The sequence below is a fragment of the Pyxicephalus adspersus genome, chromosome 4 (assembly GCF_032062135.1).
Source record: "Pyxicephalus adspersus chromosome 4, UCB_Pads_2.0, whole genome shotgun sequence".
NCBI classification, from domain to species: Eukaryota; Metazoa; Chordata; class Amphibia; order Anura; family Pyxicephalidae; genus Pyxicephalus; species Pyxicephalus adspersus.
Window position 1 is genome coordinate 59,094,950 of NC_092861.1, and position 23,716 is coordinate 59,118,665.

The 23,716-nt window shown below is 35.9% G+C and overlaps 1 protein-coding gene across 1 annotated transcript in view; it reads left to right on the forward strand.

The window, feature by feature from the left end:
- NMUR1 (neuromedin U receptor 1) overlaps window positions 1-14,490 on the forward strand; it is a 36,530-nt gene extending 22,040 nt beyond the window's left edge. Inside the window, exon 4 of the mRNA XM_072408321.1 lies at window positions 13,495-14,490. Within this exon, the coding sequence (XP_072264422.1) occupies window positions 13,495-13,892 (398 nt within the window). The 3' untranslated portion in view covers window positions 13,893-14,490. The remainder of the gene's footprint in view (window positions 1-13,494) is intronic.
- The last annotated feature ends 9,226 nt before the right edge of the window (window positions 14,491-23,716 follow it).

A 23,716-nucleotide genomic window follows, 5' to 3' on the forward strand; every position in this document is an offset into this window, starting at 1 on the left:
CCAGCTTTTTCTTAAAGCAATCTATAGTAGTTGTTGAAACTACTTCCTGAGGGAGCCGATTCCACATTTTCACAGACCTTACAGTGAAGAATCCCTTCCATATCCAGAGCTTAAACTTCTTTTCCTCCAGACGCAAAAAGTGCCCCCTTATCCTGTATAATGACCTTAAAATGAATAATCGGGAAGAGAGTTCTCTGTATGGACGATTTATATATATATACAGGGTGATCAGTATTTCTGTACATTATATTCTGAACAAAATGTTCAAGCAAAGCAACTTTGCTTCCCCCATACCACTAACAAACAGTGGTTTGCTAATCAAATGAGTGTGACTTAGTTATCTATAACATGTATGTAACATATATGTGGTTTCATGGCCAGGGAAATAATTGATCGAACAATTTTAGATTTTCCATTTAGGATTTGAAGTTTGTAACCAAAGTCCAGAAAATGAATTCTCTGCAGTTCTTGGAATGAATGAAAACATAATTTTTAGATCCATAATAAAGCAGCTGGTAAAAAAGAACCCAAATTATATGCACAAAATAGGTGAACAAACACAAAAGGAGGCAAAGCAAAACTGAGCAACAAGATGAGTTATAATAAAAAGTGAGTGTGGGGAAATCCTTCTGTTCTGTATCCATTTCAGAAGTGTTTATCTTTTCAGCAGAGAAAGCCATGTTCCACTATTAATAATATGCAGAAAACTCAAAAGTTGCATCATATTACTGTAGAGAGCAAAAAGGGGTCTAGATGTGTTGAGTATTAGTAAGGATCTCGCCTTGTATGGAAATGTACTGGCTTAACTGTTTGACAACAACATGTAATAGTTAGATCATTGTACGACTACCAATGTGAGTATCCGTAATGCAGAGTGAAGATTTGATTGCTATAGTAAAGGCAGGCCTGTGGAATACACGGTACAATGTGTACAAAGAATAGCCCGGTGCACAGGTTATCCAACCAGACAGGAGTGTGTCATACCTATATCTGCAGTATGAATTCAAATCAGTGCATAAACAGTTTTGTGACTTTATCTGAGATAGGGGTTGGCACAGGAGTACTTGTTATAATGGGTAATTATGAACAGCAAGTTTGCACGTTATAGTAGACTTACCTCTAAATTTACCCTACCCCGTGTACAAGGAAAGTACATTATTGCTGCTGAGCCACTGGCCCTCTGTGGTGTTTCATTTCCATATAACTAATAATAAAGTAAATTGAGCTAACTTTCTATATGTAGCACAACTAAAATTAGTCACTCACTTATTTGTTTCATTTGGTTCATGTCAATGTTTGTACAAACTAATTAAATGTTTTGCTGTTAGACAAAGGGGATGTGTTTATGACCTTTTTAGGTCTCAGTACTGAGAAGTATTGTCATGTTGTTAAATCTTTATGGGTACTTGAATTAAGTACCCCTAATGAGAGATCCTAATGAGTAATGAGGAATATTCATTCAAATGAATGAATGGTGTTTTTTGTAAATATTTATAATCCAAATGTTATGTATGCATACATTTTTCATGATTCTTGGAGAAATGTACACTGTGTACATATTAATAACTTGTTGCAATGTGTGATTGAATCAAAAACAAACCAAACATCTTAGTTCTAAAATTAGTCTTTGGACTAATATTTTACAAGGTCATTATGACCCATGATACAATTCAGGACAGTTAATGAGAAGCAACACAGAGCAATGATGTTTGTGGAGAAAGACAGTACATAGATCAACACTGTATAAATCAAATGTAGGATAATGTGATGGGATATAAAGTGGCTGATCAAAAACTGACGTATAATATATGTATGTGATGTGTGCAGTTGGATGCTGGGTAATGGGTTATATCTGAATAGTAATTTCCTATCTACATTTTAAAAATATAAAGTTTTTTTCCCTATTTTAAAATGGTTACGGTACATTGAATAATGAAGTTACAAGCTTGTTGAGCTTGCAAAAACAGAATTTAACGACCCAATGACATTGCTTTTTCTTGCATGTATTTGAAAACTAGACAAGACAATTGTGGTTCACCGAGACATCATCCTGAATGGAGTGTTAGCATTGGGTGTGTGACTTTGGTGGAACCGTGATCAGTGCACTACACAGTTGTATAGTCTGAAACAATGTGTTTTATTAAGTGCAAAATAAGCTTTCTTCAGCATAGCAGAAAATGCAACTTTGCTTTTGCATAACATTCAGCAGCAAACCTAAACAAAATTCCAGACTGGTAGAAGGTACGAGATCCTATAACTGGGGGAATTGTAGATTTCACTACTTCCACTACTGTCCCAGAGTCCTGGCTGCAAACTGTGCTAGCATGTTACCACACCTGAGTCCTCACATTGGACGACCATTTGTCAGGTAAGGATTATCTGACTTGTGTGCATGCAGTAGCTTAAGTCTACTGTTATATGTGTGTCTATGTAATTTCCAAGTAGGCTGAAACCAGTTACAGTCATTTCATTTTTTACATAAAGGGTTCACATTGCTTTATGGGGTAAGAAGAACTCACAGTCCTCTCTACAAACATAATGAGAAGAGTTTTTCCTTCTTAGAACAAAATAGTTTTAAATCCATTAGCTTTTTTCATAAATTAAGAATGGAAGAAGTCAGAAAATGTGAAGCATGCAAACAGAGGAAGGACCTAGAAAATCCATGAAGATAGTTTCACAGATACAATTTGAGCCTAAAATCCATACCTACAAAGTAGTGCAAACCACTTGCTATCAGTGGGCATTTGTACTGCAAACTTAAATAAACAGTAAAATTATGACTTGCTTTTCCAGCACAATGATGGATGGCTCCATAGTTTTTAGATGACAATTCAGCCCTATTTTTGGGTGCAGTGAGATGTCTGGCATACAATATAGAAATCTGGCTGTAGGTATTATTAAAAATGCTTGATATTGCCAAAATGCTGCATATTTAGCAACTGATCTTTCTGCTTTATTTACAAGACTGCCTTGTAGTCCCATATAGAATGGTTTTTCTCATTCTTCAGCCACTACCCAGTTGACCCAAATCCATGCTAGCTATAGAGAAGAAAACTGTTTTCTCAGCCAGTGTTGTAATGTATTTTTCCGTTACTCACATGGCCATAGTAATGAAGATGTGCATGGTAACTAGTTGTACATTGTAACAATGTTTTGGGTAATTGCAAAGGGACAATTTATGGTATAAGATAGCAAGATATAAACATTGAGTGAAAAGTATAGCAGTAAGTATTGGTTGTATGTAAGTGGTTTTCTTAAAAAATATCATACATACTGTAGATCGTTTCCTGTTCCACCCCCACCTTCCCATTGCTCATCAATGACACACAAATGTACAAATGTAACAGAACTTGTTAAATGAATCATTGCAGACACTACGGTGAGTTCCTGAATCTCCCCCTTCAGGAAGGCAGCTTTGTCTGTGCTCATTATGAACCTGATAATATGATTCACCTATTCCTAAATGTACTCTGTCAGAAATAAAGATTATAATTTAGGTCCATGATGGTGTCGGAGGAATTATAGTGATGTGTAATGACAGTGTAATAATGTTAGTGAAACATTTGTATTGTGCTGATAGAAAGCCAATTAGACAGTACCTTCTCGATTCAAAGTTGTAATTAAAAAGTACATAGGCTGACATAAAAATTAGTGAATGTTACACCTCTGGGAATTCCCGATTAGAGATCATGGTTCGGCTAGTCAGTTGAAAGAAAAAATATTAAAACACAGAAATTGATAATGACAACTCGTAGGCGTTTTACTGTGGTTCATTGCTTTCAATTTATTTATTACTGGCAAACTAGCATTTATTATCTGGTATGTAAGGTGCTGCTATAGCTACAATTCTTAAAATGTGAGCCAAATGTTAGACACCTATTGAAGCATGTTATTGAAATCAATACCCGCTGCTGAAATCATATCATGGGTAAATGGCACAGTACATACTGATGACCATGCTTAGGTCATAAAAGCCTAGAATCTCATAAATGTCAGTTGACTGTATCATGTCTAGAATGATTGCATTAGTAAAGTGGAACAGTGGCAAAAAGATTGTATTTTTACATAATAGAAAGAGTAAGGAATTAATAAAACCTCTCTGAGGTTTTATACAGATGTCCTTTTAGTTGACGAAGTCTTTGTGAACACACAAAAAGTAAGTGATTTTTCCCGTGTTGACTGGATAACAAAAAAAATCTGACAACAAACAAAATCATACATTCTTATGACACTTATATTTGCACCTCAGTAAAGCAATTTGATGGAAAAAAATATGTTTTCTTGTTGCTGTCAATGTTCCCACTCTAGACGCTGTAATATTATTCAGTTCAAGAGGTTACACAATATATGGTATAAGCTGTAACTCTTATTCAAACTATCTCAACATTTTATAAAATTTGATTTTTAATACTTCCATAATATATCTATTTCGGAAAGTTTCTATCACACCCTGTTTGCAAAACATTTTGCTATGACAACTTAGCAATAGCTGGTCAATTTTGGCACATCTCACCATATGGAGCAATAAGTACAACATAGGTTATCTGTCCTTCTTTTGAATAATTCCGCTGTGCTTTTATAACAGGGAAGAACAACAGGGGCTCAATGTATTATTTACGGCACAGAAGAACAGACGTAGGGAACTTTGAGGCAGTTTCCATCTTGTAGAGAACTTTGAAACTATGTAATAAATAAATTGTTCTTTTCTTGTCTATCATTGACCAAAGTTGATGATTCCAATCTCTATCATATTACCAAAAGGCTATTAGTAGTAGTAGTATGTGTTGTATTACCTGATTACATGGTCTGGGGCCAGGAGAGCTGTATATGTCACTTGATGACTGCAGATAGTCTCTTGTCTACAGTCTGACGGACACTTGTAGACTTATAATGGAATTAGTGAGCATGAAGGCAGGAAGTCTAGATATACCTTGAAAATACAGCTGTATGTTCAGTATTAGAAATATATCGGTTGTATATTACCGTATTTTTCGCCGTATAAGATGCTCTGGAATATAAGACGCACCCAATTTTAAAGGAGGAAAATCTAGAAAAAAAAGATTCTGAAAGATTATTCCCCTTCTGATCACTCATGTGCCATTCATACCGGTATTCCCCTTCTGATCACTCATGTGCCATTGATTGTCCCCTTCTGATCACTCTGTGCCATTCAAATTCCCCTTCTGATCACTCATGTGCCATTCAAATTCCCCTTCTGATCACTCTGTGCCATTCAAATTCCCCTTCTGATCACTCTGTGCCATTCAAATTCCCCTTCTGATCACTCTGTGCCCTTCAAATTCCCCTTCTGATCACTCTGTGCCGTTCAAATTAACCTTCTGATCGCTCTGTGCCGTTCACTTACCTTTTTTTCCACTGTACGGCAGTTAGGGCAGGGATCAGCAGGGGGCGCTGTGCCGGCTTCTTTCACTCTGCACTGCAGGATCGGGTATCGGGTGAGTATCTTATTTTAATTATTTTATAACACGGTATTTGTTGTATAAGACGCACCAACTTTCCCCCCCCCCAGTTTTGGGGAAGAAAAGTGCGTCTTATACGCCAAAAAAATACGGTATATTCTAAGCACAAATACATTTAAAAATGTAAAAAAAAACGTGAGCAGGCACTTTTTTGGCATAAGAGACAGGCAATGTCTTTTCTGTAATAAAACAAACTTACCTGTCTGTTCTCAGTCTTTTGTAGAATGTGCAGTGTACATTCTTGTCATACCTTAGTACCAGGAAGAAGGAACTTCCATGCACATTCACAGGGATAACATGGCCAAATTAAGATGACTGAAGATCCTGAACCCATAAAATCACCAGCTGTAATTGTCGTGCCCGTGAGGTAAATTTTCTTGCACTGTTAATTGATCTCTTTCATGTACAGTATATATAATAAAAATCTAAATCGTTTAAAGATAATACAGTTCCACCTGAAGCACTATACAATGTAACCTTAAGTTAATGAGCTTAACAAATATCTACCGTACTGTACAAGCACAGCATAATTGTACACTTTTTTTGTCTTCTCAAACTATATGGAGAAGTGTAGATCAAGAATTCTACTTTTATTGGTTTTAGGCTCTGTGTGGCCGTATCCCTTTTTTGGGGAAGTTTAGCATGGAAAATCTTTTCGGTTTAGAGACTGGTATGAACTGTTAATTGTTTTCACTAGAATAGTAGCATAGATTAGAACTATATATATTAGTATTAAAGCAGAACTAAAGCTACAGGACTCATCTGTGCACATTCTCTCGCCACCATCTTCCTTTGTTCTACCAGTGAGATCTTCCACCACCTTGATTGCTTACTGGGGTGATGTTCATCCATTCCTGGCTACCAACAGGATTAGGCAGACAAGTCAAGTTATTGCAAAAGGGACATTGCCTCTCTTTTTCTGCAATACCCATCTGCCTGATCCTTTATTTTGTAAAGTAAGACATTAGTTCCACTTTAGTTCCAAGAGTGTGCTGGCCTTAGCACCAACCCAAAATTCATCTGATAAAATAGGGTCATGTTTTCTGATAATTTACTATATAAAGATGCATTTCTTTGAGACATGCATGAAAATGGTTTTATAAGGCAGTTTAGAACCTCTATGTATCCTAAAGAAATATGCTTAGAAGGTGATAAAAATGACTAAAAATGAGAGCATCAAACATACAGAGCCAAATAACTGAACCATAATACAGAGCCATGGATAACCAAATGTCTGTCTGTAAAGCCTTTAACAATCTAATATACTTAAAAGGGTCTGTAAAGCTTTGGTATAAGAGTATGAAGATCTAGCTAATAGTTTCTGTGTTTATACATTACCTTTCACATCATTAAGCCTTTCAGTATTTTGTCAAAGTCACTTGTTCTGTTTGAGGTTATCTCTTTGTATATTCTTTGAGAGCCTTAGAAGTTTTACAACATTAGCTGGTCTGTGTGCTAATAGGCTGATGTTCATAGAGACATCGATAGCCAGGTTGAAAAAACACCATGGAGTTCAACCACAAGGAAAATCAATAAAAATACCAGATATCCTCAATTTTTAGACAGAACCCCATGCACACCATTATACAAGTATAAGCCCAGTTGATCCTGAGGAATGTGAAAAAAAGTCTAGTAAACCATGGTCCTATTTGCTCCAACGGGGGGAAAAAAGGAACAGTCTCTGATGTAATTCTTTCTGTTATTTAATATCCAGTTGTATTCTGTAAACCTGGAAATACATTCATATTTTTCCTAAAACAATCTGGTTAACACGCTATAACTACTTCCTAAAGGAGATAACACCTATACTGTGTATTCAGAGAATGGAATTTTTTGGGCATCAAACAAAATAGTATATAGTAAAAACTTTATTAGTTACAGATTTAAAATCATAACAATATGAAACAACAAATATCAATTCACTGAATAAAATAAACAGATTAAACAAATAAAAATACCTTCCCACAAACAGAGCTAGGTTCCAGTGTCAAACATGTATGTAATACCTTCATAGGCCATATTGGTGATCCAGTATGACTTATGATGTCATTATTTACAGTCAGAACTCCCATTCTGAGTGTTTGTTCTAGGTCAGTGACTCACAAGTTAGTGAAGTCAGAACTAGGATGCAGAAACAGCTCCTATGTGCTTACATTCACAGGTTTCCTTTTAAGTTCACCTGTGCCCAGTCTTTGGATTTTAAAATATTTACATATTCTTAACAAGCAGTGAGACAACCTTCACTTACTTCACTAGCTGCTTTTAGTATGAAGTTACTTTATATCAATGGGTTTTTGATTTTGAATAGCGAGTGAGAGTATTAGAACTCCTGTTAGGGTTTCATTGTTGTCTGTGTCTTTTCTAGAGATATTTTGTTCCGGGGCCATTGTCATGGACTGAAAGGGGGGAATGTATATTGTACATCTATGTAGCCAGCAAAACAAGAACAGAGGTTAAAATTCAGGTTTTAGTTGGTTTCTAACATCCTTAGAAACATCTGTTGTGTGTTGACATTTGAAGACTGGCAGGCTGGAAAGAAAACTAAAAGAACCTGTGATTTCCACACCTCATTTGCAATCATTTAATATTATTATACTGGAATTATATAGCGTTGACATATTACACAGCAATGTACAAAGTCATGTCACTAACTGTCCCTCCTAGGAGCTCACAATCTAACGTCCCTACCTCAGTCATATGTCATTACACAGTCTAAGGTCAGTTTTAAGGGCAAGCCAATTAACTGAACTGTATGTTTTTGGAATGCGTGAGGAAACCAGAGAAACCCATGCAAACATAGGGAGAAGCATGACTCCATGCAGATATTGTCCTGGATGAGATTCAAACCTGGGACCCAGCGCTGCAAAGGCCAGAGTGCTAACCTCTGAGCCACCATCCTGCCCAATTTCTCCGCAATTTCTTTATATACAGAGGTGAGTTAGGGCTTATTTTGAAGTATTTTACTTCTCGTTTAGAATATGCTAATACTTTTATGATAGACTATAACTGAAACACATATATCTGTGTTATGGGAGAAATAACTATTGTAGGACATGCACACATCATTACCAATAAAGATTGTTTTCCTTTATGCACTGAAGTGACTGCATATTGCCAAGCAAATACTATCAGAACCATAATTCGAAGTAGTGTGCAATAAAGATGTTGAGAAACCTGAGAGTAATAGTATTAACAGATCTATTTCTTAGGTTTGCCTTTCACAAAATGAGATACATTATAATAGTATCCTATATTGACTAATGCTTTCAGAGCAAATTCTTGGACATATGGCTCATGCACTTACATTTCTAATGTCTACATGGAAAATCAATTTCTTAATGAATGGTTCCTGGGTTACAACAAGTAATTTTAGGGCACATCTGACTTAACTAATGGAAGCATCAATACATCAATTGGTCTTCTTCCTGTTAAAACCATTTTTCTCAAGAAAAACTAAATCACAATTGTTTCACTTTAAAGTCTGCTGTGCCTTTGTTTCAACAGATAAACCCATAGTGAAGAATTTAATGAGCTCTAAAAAAACAACTCGGTGTATCTTCAGATTTACTTTTTCTCTCTGCAGGATCTACAGTTGTCTCAGTATTATATTGCTTAAGATTAAAAACTTCCATTTAGGCTGTACATCTATTACAAATGTGAAAAAAAATGACTTGCACTCCTTTCATATTAATTCCTTCTAAGGATGAATTCCACTGCGTACCATGAATTTGTCTTGTAGCTTTTATCTTCACATTTCTCCATAAACCCTAATGGAGATTTTGTGAGATAAAACAATGAGATAAATGTAACAGATATCAGCATCAAGTCAGCTTTTTTATTTTCATTTGAAGTCATTTCCTTTATAAAAAGTTTAAAAAAAAAAAAAATCTATCTATATATATATATATATATATATATATATATGTAGCCTTTGCTGTATTTTGTTAGAACTAACTATTTAATGTAGATTCTTTAAATTCTACTGTCTGCTTATAACTATGTAAGACATACAAACATGATTCCCAGATTTAACTGGTACTAGTGTTTTAGGCTTATCACACAAGTAGATCAGCCTGTTAAGGATCCATGCACTAATTGATGCATGTAGTAGCCCTTATAATTTGTTTTCCTTTTAAAACACTTTTCAATTTGAATCCCCACTTTTATAATGCTAAATGTAAAAAAAAAAACATTTTTGAATGGGGCTTTCCTAATAGGGACATTATTATTAGTATGAATAGCCACACTTTTTTGGCAAAACCTAGATGACCTTATGTGTCCTGTGGCCTTTTTAGAAAGTCTTCAAGCTAAGACCTGAGGGCTTCAGAGGTCGAGACCACCATTGCCCTTTTCTACTTTCTTATATATATTCATTTTTGATTGACAGCAACCTTGATGAAAACATGTAATTTTAAAATTGTAATTTTAATTAAAGAAATATTTTTATAACTAATAAAAAAGTAATAATGAAAACAAGAAGAAAGAAAAAGGGTGTTTGTTACAGTCAAGAAACAAAGTAATGGGAAACACTAAGGAGTACACAGGGGCCCAAAAGGAAGAACATAAGTATTAGGCACTGGAACTTAACTGTACAGGGCCTGAGCATGGTACATTTTCAACAGTATGAAAAAAGAAAAACACAATATAAAACAAATTGCATTCTGGAGGATCCAGTTCCACCGAAAGAAGAGTGATAAGGACTTTAATCCTTGTTCAATTCAAGTCTTTATCTTAGTATAGTCCCTTAGGTCGTGTCTTCCATGGATTACCTCAAAAAATTATAATAAAGTTTAGTACCTAAATAAAAATCAATAATGGGAAGAGGAAGGTGAGTGGCAAGGGGGTGTGGGGGTATTGGACTGGAATATGTGAGTAAAATTATTCCAGTCCTTCCATGTTCGATCAAATTTGTCCAGCTTATTGTTTAACAGTTTCAACATTTTCTCTCCAAAGAAGTTAGTCTGAATGAATAATTTGTTCTTTGAAGTTTCCATCATCTTTCAATATATATATATATATATATATATGTCAAGATCTTTTATTCAAACATTAGACAGAAAGCTATCAGAAGCCAAAAAATCAAAAGCAAAAAGGATAATAAAAGGATATTAACATATTTTACTGCTCGATATCTTAAAGTAAAAGGAGTGTATTTTCAATGAGTCCATATATTGAGCTATTACTGTGGCCTTTATTTCATAATTATTTATGTAACATTTATATTACTACATGATTGCTCCTCAATATTGTTTGTATTGTGTAATGATAGCAACTAACCAACATTGCATAACATCTGTTCAATGTCATTACCACCAGATTTCTGGTATATACATTTTGAGCTACTATCATTAGATCACAGATTTTTCTTGTGAGGGAGATCAGTTAATTCCCTGCATAAAAAGTAAACAGTGCACTTTTTATTTGTCAATTCCTTTCATGATTTATTAAGCTATGGATTTAGCATGATGATGGTTATTACATTTTCTTAGGTGTCCCCATAACATTCATGTTCTCTCCAAAGTGCCAGACCTTGCACATTACTGTCTACTGAGCACCATTCTGTAGTCTCCCAGTAGTCTGGGAAATCCACATAGACTTCTAAGAGCCTGACAGCTAGGAAGATGAGACTACTGGTGAACTATAAGGAAGGAAAAATGCAGAGACGACGGATCTGAAGAAGAACATTTTAAAGTTTAGACCACAGAGGTGAATAAAACTACCATCGTACACCCCCTGGCCTTGGATGCTTAGACAGAGAGTTAGTGGCGTTCTTTAAATACTATGGAATGCCTTGTTGAGTATACCAAGTAACGCAAATTCCAAAGCTGCTGTAAAAAAAAAAAAAACTTTATGCTCTTACTGCACTATACACCATACATTATACATTTTTACTGACATCTTTGCCTAGAATAGGATCATCTTTCCCTGACAGGTTGTCATATGGAAAGCAGTATGCTGTCATTGTCTCTGATTGATAGGAACTTCCATGGATTATGTGACCCTGCAGCATGTCCAGGTGATGTTTGTATCCAGCTGGATAGGGCTCTGGGCTCTCTCACTCTTGACAGCTCATGGCTCCTCTTCCCTTTTTAACTGTAGGTGTTTTTTGTCTCAGTTTGTCCTTATTAGGAATTTCACTTTGTGCCTGAAAATTAGATTGCATTTCCCAGCAGGACACTTATTCTAAATTCTGCACTTTTACCTGGACGAGCATTAACCCTTCCCTTCCGAGGGCAGCAGGTATGCTATAATATATCAGCTGACTTAATAAGTAAACATTTTAACAGTGTGAAACACTCTTCTCCAAATGCAGCAGGCTCAACAAGAATAATATTTATCTTTTCACAGAGGAGCTGGGCCATTTTTCAGACAAAATCTTTATATGTATGGCTTTCTTATCCTAGAAACTTCTATGCAAAACCAAATCAGACTAAAATAAAGTCAGTCTCTGTCTTCCAGCAGTTCCTGTTTTATAAAACATTCACTTTACAAAGAAATAATTGTGCCGTGCATTGTAGAAAAGACAATAATATGCACATCATTATCCAGCGTTAGAATGCAGTAGAAATGGGGAAAGTGAATTAGTGCTATTTTGTAAAATGCATTAAAATAGGATCTCACAGTAGTATTAGCAGCTTACTGGATACTTTATATTTTTGAATTCATATATTTAGCTGGCGGGCTGAGATAATTTACAGTGTTTATATCAGATGTAATGCTTTTGCTTCAAACTAAATGGCTGTGCACTGGCAAAAAGGGATTATTCATAGAAATTCAATTGGGAAGCTTTGTTTAAAAAATAAAACATTATATAGAGACAATATAAAATGTACATGCAGTTCAGTCAATGCTGCTTGACAAGGTGAACTCACATGTGTACGTATGCCTAATTTAAGCCTTTGTGTGTATTAAAATCTCTTTATTTCTTTTGACCTTACAAACCTCATACCTTGTTACTATCTGTTTATGGGCAAACAGACAATGAGGATTTAGATTATTTGACAATTTAAAGGACAATTTTTTTATTCCAAGAAAACATTTTAGCCTTGAGTGGACAACTCGAAGATAAACCTCCATTCTTCTTTTTATTTCTCCCGGAAACTCCAGTGGTTAGATTTGTTTGTAGGTTATATCCTTGCCCTGTGGCACAAAGCATTAAAAGGTAGCTAAGGCCAAAATAGTTTTTCTTTATTTCTGAACAGTGTAGGTATGGTTAAACCCCAACAAAGTTGTTCACGTTATATTGTACAAATGTCAAGTCTCCTTTAATCTCCACCTGATATGTAGAGCCAGCCATACTTTATGGGATAATTTCAGTCAATTAGTGGAAAATCTGATCAACATACGATCAACACATTCTTATTTTTCTTTGTATTTTCTATCAATATTTGAAAAAAGTGGCCTGACAAAGGCATTATATTATGCCAATTGGTTTAAAATTGTATTGAAACTGAAAACACTTTTTGTATTAAGATCAGTTTTCAAACATAATTGGTACTTTAAATGTTTGTAGTCAATCTCATGTTCCAGTAAAATTAAAATATTCACTTAAGTGTGAAATTAATAAGTGAAGATTCATTGTTGACATTGGATCAAGTATCACCATTGGTAGATCTACTTACATTCTGTTCCAGTAACAACTGCATGATTTTAGATTCCCCATGACTTTAGAATGCGGATTAATCATCTCAATAGGACGTGATGCCAGTATGTTGTTTGGTAATAGCGTTTTAGGTTGGGAAGAATTACAAAGTGAGGATATTTCACCACTGAGTTGCCAAGAAGTTTAGGGATCCAGCATGCATAGATTTTGAATAAAGGTGGCTTTTCAAAGTGTTAGGTTTCAAAAACAGGTAATTGTTGTATCACTGGGTATATCATATTTGTCCTTTTGATATTATGTGGCAATTGATGGGGATTACATGAGCTATTTATAAACATAATTGTTATTTATTTTCTTCTTATATTGCTAGTTGAGTTTACCTAATAAATATTTTTGTTTTTTACTCCACAGTTATCCTGGTGGTAGTTTTTGGGATCTGCTGGGCACCTTTTCACACTGAACGACTGATGTGGAGCTTCATTAACAACTGGACAGATGAAATGCATCAAATGTTTAGCTTTGTACATGTGATCTCCGGAGTATTATTTTATCTTAGTTCAGCAGTTAATCCAATCCTATACAATTTACTCTCTACACGTTTTCGTGAGATGTTTAAAGAGGTCATGTGCCATGGAAGGAAGAAGAGGCTTGGTTCTCGGAGGTCTTCCCCCAGTGTTACACGTGTCACTACACGGAGCACTGTTTGTGAGCATGTTCCTGGAAATGGACTTCCCTTCGCTGAGGTGGATGAATTTGATGTGTATGAAGAATGTGAGAATGTGGCAAAAAATGAGTCTTCTTTTTCTTGATCTCTTCTGTATAGATCCATCATGCATTTTACACTGGATAGTAAACTATAATGCACCTACTACCCTTGCAGACTGTGGAACTTACACAGAAATTTCCAGTTCAGTCGACCCATAAAACACCATAAAAAGCTAAACGTTTTTCAAATTACAGTCTAGTAGTATGGTGGTCAAGACCCCTTTTCTTTGACTAATGTTCGAAATAAAAATAGTTTTTGTGACATGAGAGTTGTGAAGGTTACTTCAGACTGTCTTCTGAAGATCACAAGACACTTATATGTGATCAGGAAAGTTATATATAGAAAAAAGAGATTGAAGATCTTAGATTTATTATGTATTCTCCAGACTGTTTTCCCCAGAACCTGCTCTTTCTCACTGTAAAATGTTATAAGAAGTAGGAATGACTGGGACTGCATTCCAGAAGCAGGAGCTAGACAGGTTAATAATGTATATGCACTGCATCCTTTCACGCAGCCAGGAATTATAGAAAGCTCACTGTCATTTAGCCCAGTTATAGTCTCATGTAAATAAGAGAAAATGACACTTAGTATGTATGGTATGAAATACAAATTTTTCTTCTTAAACAGTCACCAAACCTAAAATTAAATATAAATAAATAAATATATATAAATATATATATATATATATATATATATATATATATATATATACTGCTGGCTTCTTTTTGGTTCCCATGTTACTACTGGTGACCCACTCTGAAAAGCCTGGTAAAAAGCTTTACAATAGGATAAGCAAACAATAAATCACAGCAGAAAAATTCTGTGACTGACACAATGAAAGGGTAAAAGTGGATGTTTATTCCCCTTGTCACCTGTTAAAGGCCTAACCTCAAACAACTGCAAAGCAATACCAGTGATTAGTGAGATCAATGAGATCCAAAGTGGAATTGGAGATATGCAACTGACTGCGGAACCTAACTGCCACTTGCAAGTCAATTGCTAACCACTTGCCATTTGAGAATTGTTAAAAAGCCCCTTTGCTGCACCACTGTTACACAGACTGCAAAAAAATGCAAAAAATGATTGGATTAATTCCAAATTGTTTTTTCACTAACACTTTTTCATTGTACTGTCCTTTTGAAAAACAGTAGTTTTTTAGTAGTTAAATAAGACAGATGTTACAGAGGCCAAAATATCAAAACAAAAACAGGAACAATTTAGGAGGGATAAGGGGATTTGGTTCCAAAAAAGGAACAGTCGCTCCAAATGAAAGGCAGTTGGGAGCTCTGAAAGTGCATTATAAATCAAGGTGGCCCATGGCCTGACTACCACTCTAGTAGATACGCACTGTATCCACTAGACCAAATACCGTCTGTCCTCTGAACCCAACACCTGCTGGACAGACATTAGGCCGGTAGATGGAATTCAACAAATTGGGGTTAAGTCACATAGCTGTCACAAACTTAACAATATTCAGACAATTTAAAGTCTTCTCTCACTGCTCAAAATGACTTGTGAACATAGACAGGGTCTTATGCTGCTGTACTGAAAAAAGTAAGTGAATAAATTAGTGAAGTGCCTCCCTAGTTCACTGCTTCTTTCTGTGCCATTAATCTGCAAAGATATAGGCAAATTAGGCCACAATCTCTGGTATTCTCTTTCCTGGTGAGCATGGTTCCACAGAATGCTGGGTAAGAAGTAGGCCACAATGTCCTGGCCTCTCTGGTTGTTCCTGAAACCACCATGGTACCCATCAAACCCTAGTCTATATTTCACATCAGTTTTCCTCATGTTCCGCAATATTTTTTGCCTACCAGAACAAGTGCTCCTGGCTCCTGGAATAAATGACTGCTTTGAACGAAACAAAGGAGCGCACACAGTAAAGAAAGCCCCATAATGGGGATAACCTGTGTCTACATTTGTAACAAAATTACTTTACAAACCCTTTAAAAGTGGTAATGTATGAATTACAATCTCATTTTTTTTCAGACAGGTTCAGTAGGGTGGCTTTCGAGACGTTAAAACCAAAAAAAATTGTTACCATATTTTTTTATTGTTAGTATAATATGACAATTTAAAATATTTTAAAACATTTTTATCAGCAGCTGTAAAAGGCATTATGGAAAGGATGCCTTTCATTGCAATGGAGGACCACCAGCCATGGAAAAAATCTAGCCCTGGAATTTCCAACATGTTCACATAAATGAGACCCTAAACCTAGAATGCGGATATCGTCAGATGTCCATTCTTTGGTCTTTTTAAGCCTGTCCATAAATGTACAGTGTATTCTATAAAATTGCAAGGTTCACTCTTTCAACCAAGTAGGTCTATGTCATTACACAGAGCAGAGAGAAAGAGGTGAATAGTGCAGGCAGATTTGCAGGTTCTGCAGACGCCTCGTATCTTGCGAAACAACAGTAGCATTTCGGACATGTTTTCTAACAATCCAGATTAATAACCCACAACACCCCCTCCCCAAGAGGCAGGCATCTGCCTGCAACCACAGACATAACGAGCATTTTCAGACAGACTGGGTGACTGTCATTTCACATGGACTGCTAATTGTGTTTTTTTTCTCCCATTGTTAAAGTATATTCTGCTCTCGTTAAAATTCCTACATTCTTGCAATGACCTTGTCCCAGACACTTTGATGGAGAATTTATCTCCTACAAAACCCAATTAAAGCACAATAAAAAAATTAAGTAGATATTACCTTTATATACTGTAAATTACTTTAGGGGATCATTTAACTACATGGAGGAAAAATACTAGGGGGCATTTACAAACCTGCCCAGTATAGTGTTAAAGCACCTAACCAATCAAAATTGGACTTGAATAACTTAGTGCCACTTCTCACTTACAAGGAGTCTAATTCAGTAAGACAAATCGTAGTTCTCAATTTGCTTTTGTAGTTGTGTTTACACAGACTGTAATGGCCCAAATAAGCCACTATTACTCTGTAAATCTTTGGTTACACTGTAGCTGTAAAGTGTGTTGAAAATCAAAACCCACAAAATTACATAACAGTTACCATTTCCCTTTATTCTTGAAAACGAACAATAGCAGCTTGAATGAACAAAGCTTGAAAGTCATTAGATACTGATGGAAATGACTCTGATTAGATCTGAAATGACAATTATTAAGTTGTTTGTCTCCAAGGAGAAGAACTCAGACTCAGAATATGTCTGTACTTAAATATTCCCATGTGTGACATTGTGTGTACATTCCTATTTATGTACATTAGGTAGACATTTTTAAATATGCACTTCCAGTTATAAGTAGCTTTTTGAAACCACTAATTAGCAAATACAGTCATAAACAGGACTCTTCCTTTCATCAATGTAACATGGCATGAAGTCATAAGAGTGAAAGGGATTTTTTTAATGAATATATAAGAAAATAGGACCCCTGGCTTCTGGCCATGCACATGAAATATTAGAAAACAGATCTTGTGGTAATATGGCATGATTGTGTAAACATGGCTAGAGGGCACATATTATTAGCCCTGTTTCTGAAAATAATAAGGAAACTACTGTCTTTCCTTTCAGTATTCTCCCCAGAAATTCTTTTAAGTTGGGTAGGAAGAAGCTGTAGGTGGGCAGCGACCCCTGTATTGTGATTTAAAATTTTAGTAGCCGGGGTGCATCTGGCTAAAAAGACGCTGGTGAGAACACTGCCTTTAAATTTCACCCGCTGTGCCATGTCACTTCTACAGTTTCCTTCTAGCATGGCACTATTAGGACTATTGCTTCTAAGAGCAAAAAATATTACCTAGCATGCCATTTTTATTTTTAATGAATTAGAGAATAAAAAACAACTCTCATTACAATGGCAAATGATTTCTATTTTGCCATTTTCTTAAAAATGCTGAAAGAAGGCAAAGAACAAGGTATTGCCTGTGGTCTTCCTGCCACTGACCTTTTTTTTTCTTACTAAGATACCATGCCTTGTTATCCCTGGGCTACTGGTGGAGGTGGCCATTTTGGTGAACACAGGACTTCCTCATGTCAGAACCTTCAGCAAAGAGAACAATGAGCAGCACAGAAAGTACGCTGCTACCTTCCATGAAGTACAGACAAAATTCAGACACATTTCTAGGAGTTCATTATAACATAACAAATCTTCATTAGTAAAGGTCCACTGTAAAGCACCCTTTAGGCTTTATAAACTGGGCAACAACACGTTAACAGTAATATTTGTCTTTTCAAGCTTAACACTTCATTAAAATTTGAGGGAACAGAAGGAGAAAGGTACTATGTGCCTGATTTATTAAAGCTCTCCAAGGCTAGAGAGCATACACTTTCATCAGGGAAGCTGGGTGATCCAGCAAACCTGGAATGGATCTGGTCCAAGATTTAAAACATTTGCTAACAAAGAGCAAATTACTCTAAAGAAATCCATTTCAGGTTTGCTAGATCACCCAGCTTCACTGATGAAAGCGTATTCTCCCCAGCCTTGGAGAGCTTTAATGCCTTATGGAAGAGGTAAAGAATAAACCTTACTTTCTTAGGCAATCTACTTAGTTTGCTGGAAAATAACCCCCTACTAACCCAGAAGGGTTATGTGTAGGTCAGAGCCAGGGTCCTGCATCCACCATCTCTCCTTCTATATCCGCCGCTCTAATTACCCTAGAGGGTGTTCTAATTTGAGATAGACTCTATTGCGAATTTCATGAAACTTGTTAACAAACTATACTCAAAATTATTTCAGGTCAACTAACCTTTTAAAGCAGTTGGTGCATTGAAAGTGATTTTTCATTGCAATTAAGATTTTAATTTATTATGTTTGTACAGAACATTGTAGATTTAAATACAAGTCGTATAAATATGTATATTTTATGTTATAATGGCAATTTTTTTTTTTCTCTACTAAAATTTCAGGATTTACAGCAGTAGATGTTTCTAACTTTTGGTGTGATTATACTTTTTACAGACTTCATCTTTATAAACTGAATTAACTATTAATATTTCAGGTTTAATCGCCCTTTAACAAAGTCCTCAGGCTTTACATGTAAATCAAGGTGAGCGCTTACATAGTCCTGAGCAGCAGTCATACGTGGTTTATTGCAGCATATATTTTAAAACTAGTGTATCTTCTCTTTACAGGAGACAGTTTTATAAAAGCACAAAAACTAGGTGATTTATAGCCGGCTGCATCTTATTCTTTGCTTGTTATACTGTAATTCATCAAGATGTAAGAATAACTCTGTAATGTCCTGTCAGGAGGCAGACCATAATAGAATTATCATTATAATGTATGTATTTCTGTGTAATGTGTGTATATAATGTTGACACCTATTTAAGCCATGTAATCATGTACAATTAGTCTGTATATAGAAAAGTGATTCTTTAATTTATGTTGAAACAGATTATTATGTGAATAAAGACAACTCTGAAAACTTTTTTTTAAACATTGAAAAATTATTTTGTGTACAAAGTTTATTTGTACTGACAACACTCTATTGCTGTTCTAGAGGCAGATTTTCTGGTGATTAGCAGATAAAGATAACTATCTTTAAATAAATAACCCCAAAGTGATCATATAGTCTGGAGACAACTAACAGGACTTCTGACCACTGCTCCAAAGTGCCTCATGAAACTGAATCACTAGTTGGGCACGCATGATACATATTACACCAAGAGGTAGTTTAAATATATTAGCAGCAGTGTAAAAATATTCTATTGATAAAGTGTATGTATACGCAAAACTTTTATTTAGTTATCCTTACTTTGCAGAGATTTCCTCTCACTTCTTTTTCCATCACCATGACAGAAAGTGAAAGATAATGTACTTCACTTATCCCAGGAGGCTATAGTGAGAGATCTAGGTGGTATAGGAAGAAGAACCCAGATAAAGATGGTGGGATTGACTGGACTAGGATTGTGGAAGGATCAGCGGCTTTTCAGGAGTTTTTTGTTTTTTTTAATGATGAAGTGTTTCATTCATTGACACTAAAAAGGTTTATTTTTTTATGTACCAATACCAAGATAAAAAAACATCAGACAATAGTATGCTATATTGCATGCATACAGCAAGCATTAAGGTGTTTGTCAGCTAAACCAGACCTTTTTTTGTAGGCTTGTGTAAATTAATTTGTAATTGTGTAAACATCTTCCATCTTGTGAATCCATCTTGCCCTTTTTCTCCTGCTTTTGAGCACATTGTTCTGTAACCCTCAAGTATTTCTGACAGGGAACATTCTTCTTCTTCATGAAAGAGAAGGGGTTGAAACACAAAGGAGGAGAGAGGGAGATAGAGCATCCTCAATGAGGGTGTAAAGCGCAATAAAGGTTCAAAAAACTTCTAGTGCTGCTAGTAGGACAGAGAAAATGTAGTTCTGTAAAGGAGAGATTAGAGGGGAATACAACAAGGAAAAAAGGAAATTGAGCCTGCTTGCTAATGGTGAAGGGTTGCTGACATAAAACAGGGTGTTCTTTTATTTTTAAAAGGCAAGAAAATAGTACTAATGGTCACCTATCTAGAATGTACAAAGACTACATCCTGGTGCTCTTCTTTAAATTAAAACCTACCTAACCTCAATAGAACACACAAGTCTGACAATTACAAAACAAATACTGCAGCTATTGTAAGATGTGGTCTCTTGGTCTATCTATCTATCCATCTATCTATCTATCTCTTTTTATTGTTAACTAACCTAACTACTGTTCTGCACTTTAAAAGTCTTTTTGGAAAGAAGGATCTCTTACCATGCTTTAAAATCATACAATTATTTGCCAAGGAGCATTTGGGAGTCAGGTAAGAAATAAGCTCTAAATCAGCAGCCGCCAACCGGTGGTCCGCGAAAAAACTTTGGTGGTTTGCGGCTTTGGCCGGTCAGGAGCAGGACCCCACTGGGGGGGTGCACCGGCAAAAGCCACAGACCACGTCCCCTGTACAGATCCCAGGCTCGGGGAAGTGGGCGGGCTATGTCCCTGGACACAACCTGCCCACTTTCCCATTGCAGATCTGAGCCTGGGGTTATGGCATCATAACATCACTATGGGGGAGGTTTCCCCTCTTTGAGTGACACCCCGCTCCCCACGCATGCGCGGTCCAAAACCAGTAATTTTAGTGGTCCGCAGGACTGAAAACGTTGGTGACCACTGCTCTATATGGTCAGTAAAGATGTGTAGAGTGAATGTAAATATAGATAAAAGAACAGTAAAATAAAAAAAGAGGTTTCTGCTACCATTTCAAAACTGTGTTGGAAGGTTGATACATTTAGGAAATTAGCTATTAAGGAATGAAATACAGAACCCCTGCAGAAGTAAATCACTTTATTTTGCATTAAAAGCTAATGTGTTGTTAAATTGAAAACACCTTAAGAGAAAAAACTAAGATGCCACTACAATATTCAAGTTAACTAAGCAATTCCAATTCACTCATTATATGAAGTTGCCATCAGTGGATGATTTAATTAACTACTAAAGTAGTGGCAAGAATTTATAAATCCCTACTTAGCATAATAGTTAGAACTTTAAAAATGGATGCACCTTTGTAGAGCCACAACTAAAGAATACTGATGACAAAACTGATAACAAGTTTGTTATAGGCTGAAACATTACAAAGTGACTGCTTGTAACAAAGACAGGTCTCAGGTTACTAATAAGCTACATACGGTAGAAGAGTTTAAAAGTTCAGTTATGCTTTAAAACATATGGTGGTTAATTCTGGGAGACCACACAATGGACTCAATATGCTGTAATATACATTAACACTATTAGCCCATATCCACAGATTCAGCAGCATGTAGAATTGTCTGTTGAAAGAAATCATTGTTATGTATTTTTCTGTTTATACTCATTACACACATTTGCATAATGTATTTAAATATATTAGTTAACATCAAAATAGTTTATTGGTTCAGATGTGTTTAAGTTACATTTATCAGGAACCAACATATGGTGAATCAGCTCACCTTGGTGCTCAGTGAACTCCTTATTACATATGGCTTTGGGTTTGTCCAGTAGCATGCTCGATGGCTTGTGGTCAGTCTCCGGGCTTTTTGACTGGTAATAAGCGTGTCTTCCTTAAGCTGCATACACACGTGCAATAATTATCATTGGAAACGAATGACTAACGACCGTTCTTCCGACAATCGTTAACAAAAAAAGTGCACAATGACAGCGATGAACGAGGAATGTCACTGGAAATGAACGACCGTCCAGGCACGTCTGATTAGGTGATGATCGTTCGCTATCTATTGTGTGTACGGTCGTTCGGTGATCGTGGATGGTTCTGCATGATTCTTTCTCTTTTACATGTCACTCCCTGCATTTAAACAATCGTATCTAGCGTGTGGACATTATTGGTGGATTGAAATTGAACGATCGTATCGTTACAGCATGTACAGAATTGTACACAATACGATCGTTCAAAATAATCGTGCATAATCGTTAGTCGTTCATTTTCTAACGATTAATTATTGCACGTGTGTACCTAGCTTTAGGTCCTGCTGTCTTTTTTGTTCTAATTTGTTGGTTTATTGTTTGACTCTGTTTTGGCACTTGTTTGACTTGACCTTGCTAGCACTCTGCTCTGACCTTTATTGTGTTTCCACATCCCGTATTTATTGCACACTTTGGTGTTGGTAAACTAAACTGGTAACACTAGGGTCAAGCTTTGGCTACTAGACATTCCTAGTTGGTGCAAAGTTTCTGGCATCACTAGAGTACCACACAAATAAATATTGCAAGTAAAGGTAATGATGCCAAGCAGTGGTGTTCTTGTCCTAACAGGGATCAATCCTTACAACTTGGCATTTTATGATTGTGACATTTCTCGTTTGGCCACATTATGGTCTGAAGAACTGTACGACGGCTGAATGCAAAACTTGTTGTGCATGGTGCGGTTTGTCCCCCCTGGGTACACAGCAGCAGTTTGTAGTGTGCCCAAGAACTGTCAGCTGCTCAGTTTCACAACATAGGTCTGAAAAGGTCCTTATACTGGCCGCTCTTTGGTTCCTTACACACATGTAAACATGTACCTGTAGGTTGGAACCAATATATGACAAAACATGTATTTACTACTCTTAATGATAAACGTTACTTTTCTCTGTAGCACAAACCTAGTGAAGTGAATTACACAGCTGCCAGAGCTCTGTATGGTAAGAGGTTCAGAATTCATTTGAAAGGAGAAAAATATAACTTTTATACATTATATATTGCAATGTTCAAAGACTATCACACATAGAAAGTATATGTGTAATTAACTGTGCATATAAAATTAATGGTAAGAAGGATCCATTAGCAAGCTAAGCAGCACTTAAATGAGCTTGTAGTGAAACTGAAAGGAGCTGTCAAATAAAAACCTAAATTAATTAGAAAAGCTGAAAAATACAAAGAAATTGAAATTTTTTTAACAACATACATCATACAGACACGATTATTTAATTACCTCACAGACAAAGCTGGAAAAAGACTCTTGCTGTACCTGAAGAAAAATCATTAGTGTTATTTATTCATTAATATTGCACCACTAAATTGTGGTTCTGTACAGAGCCTATAGTCATCACTAAGAAGTTTATTAAAAATAAAAAAAACGATAATTGAAAGTTAAATCCACCTGTAAACTAGGTAATGAACCACTACGTTATAAGGGATTAATAAGTAAAATAATGCAAGATAAAGAAAGGTTTTGCAATAACACCCCTTAGATGTTGTCACTGCATTAGTTTTCTGTGGTCAGGCTTGTACCCTCTGCACTTATCCTGTCAGTAACACAAAAGGTGTATTAGGACTACAGAACACCTCTCTATTTTTATGGGATATTTACCTGACCAAAAGGGACCAAATATGGGACTTTATTGAATTAAAATTAAATCTGATACATCTGTTTCGAGTTTTTTTTGTTCTGTACAGTAATGTG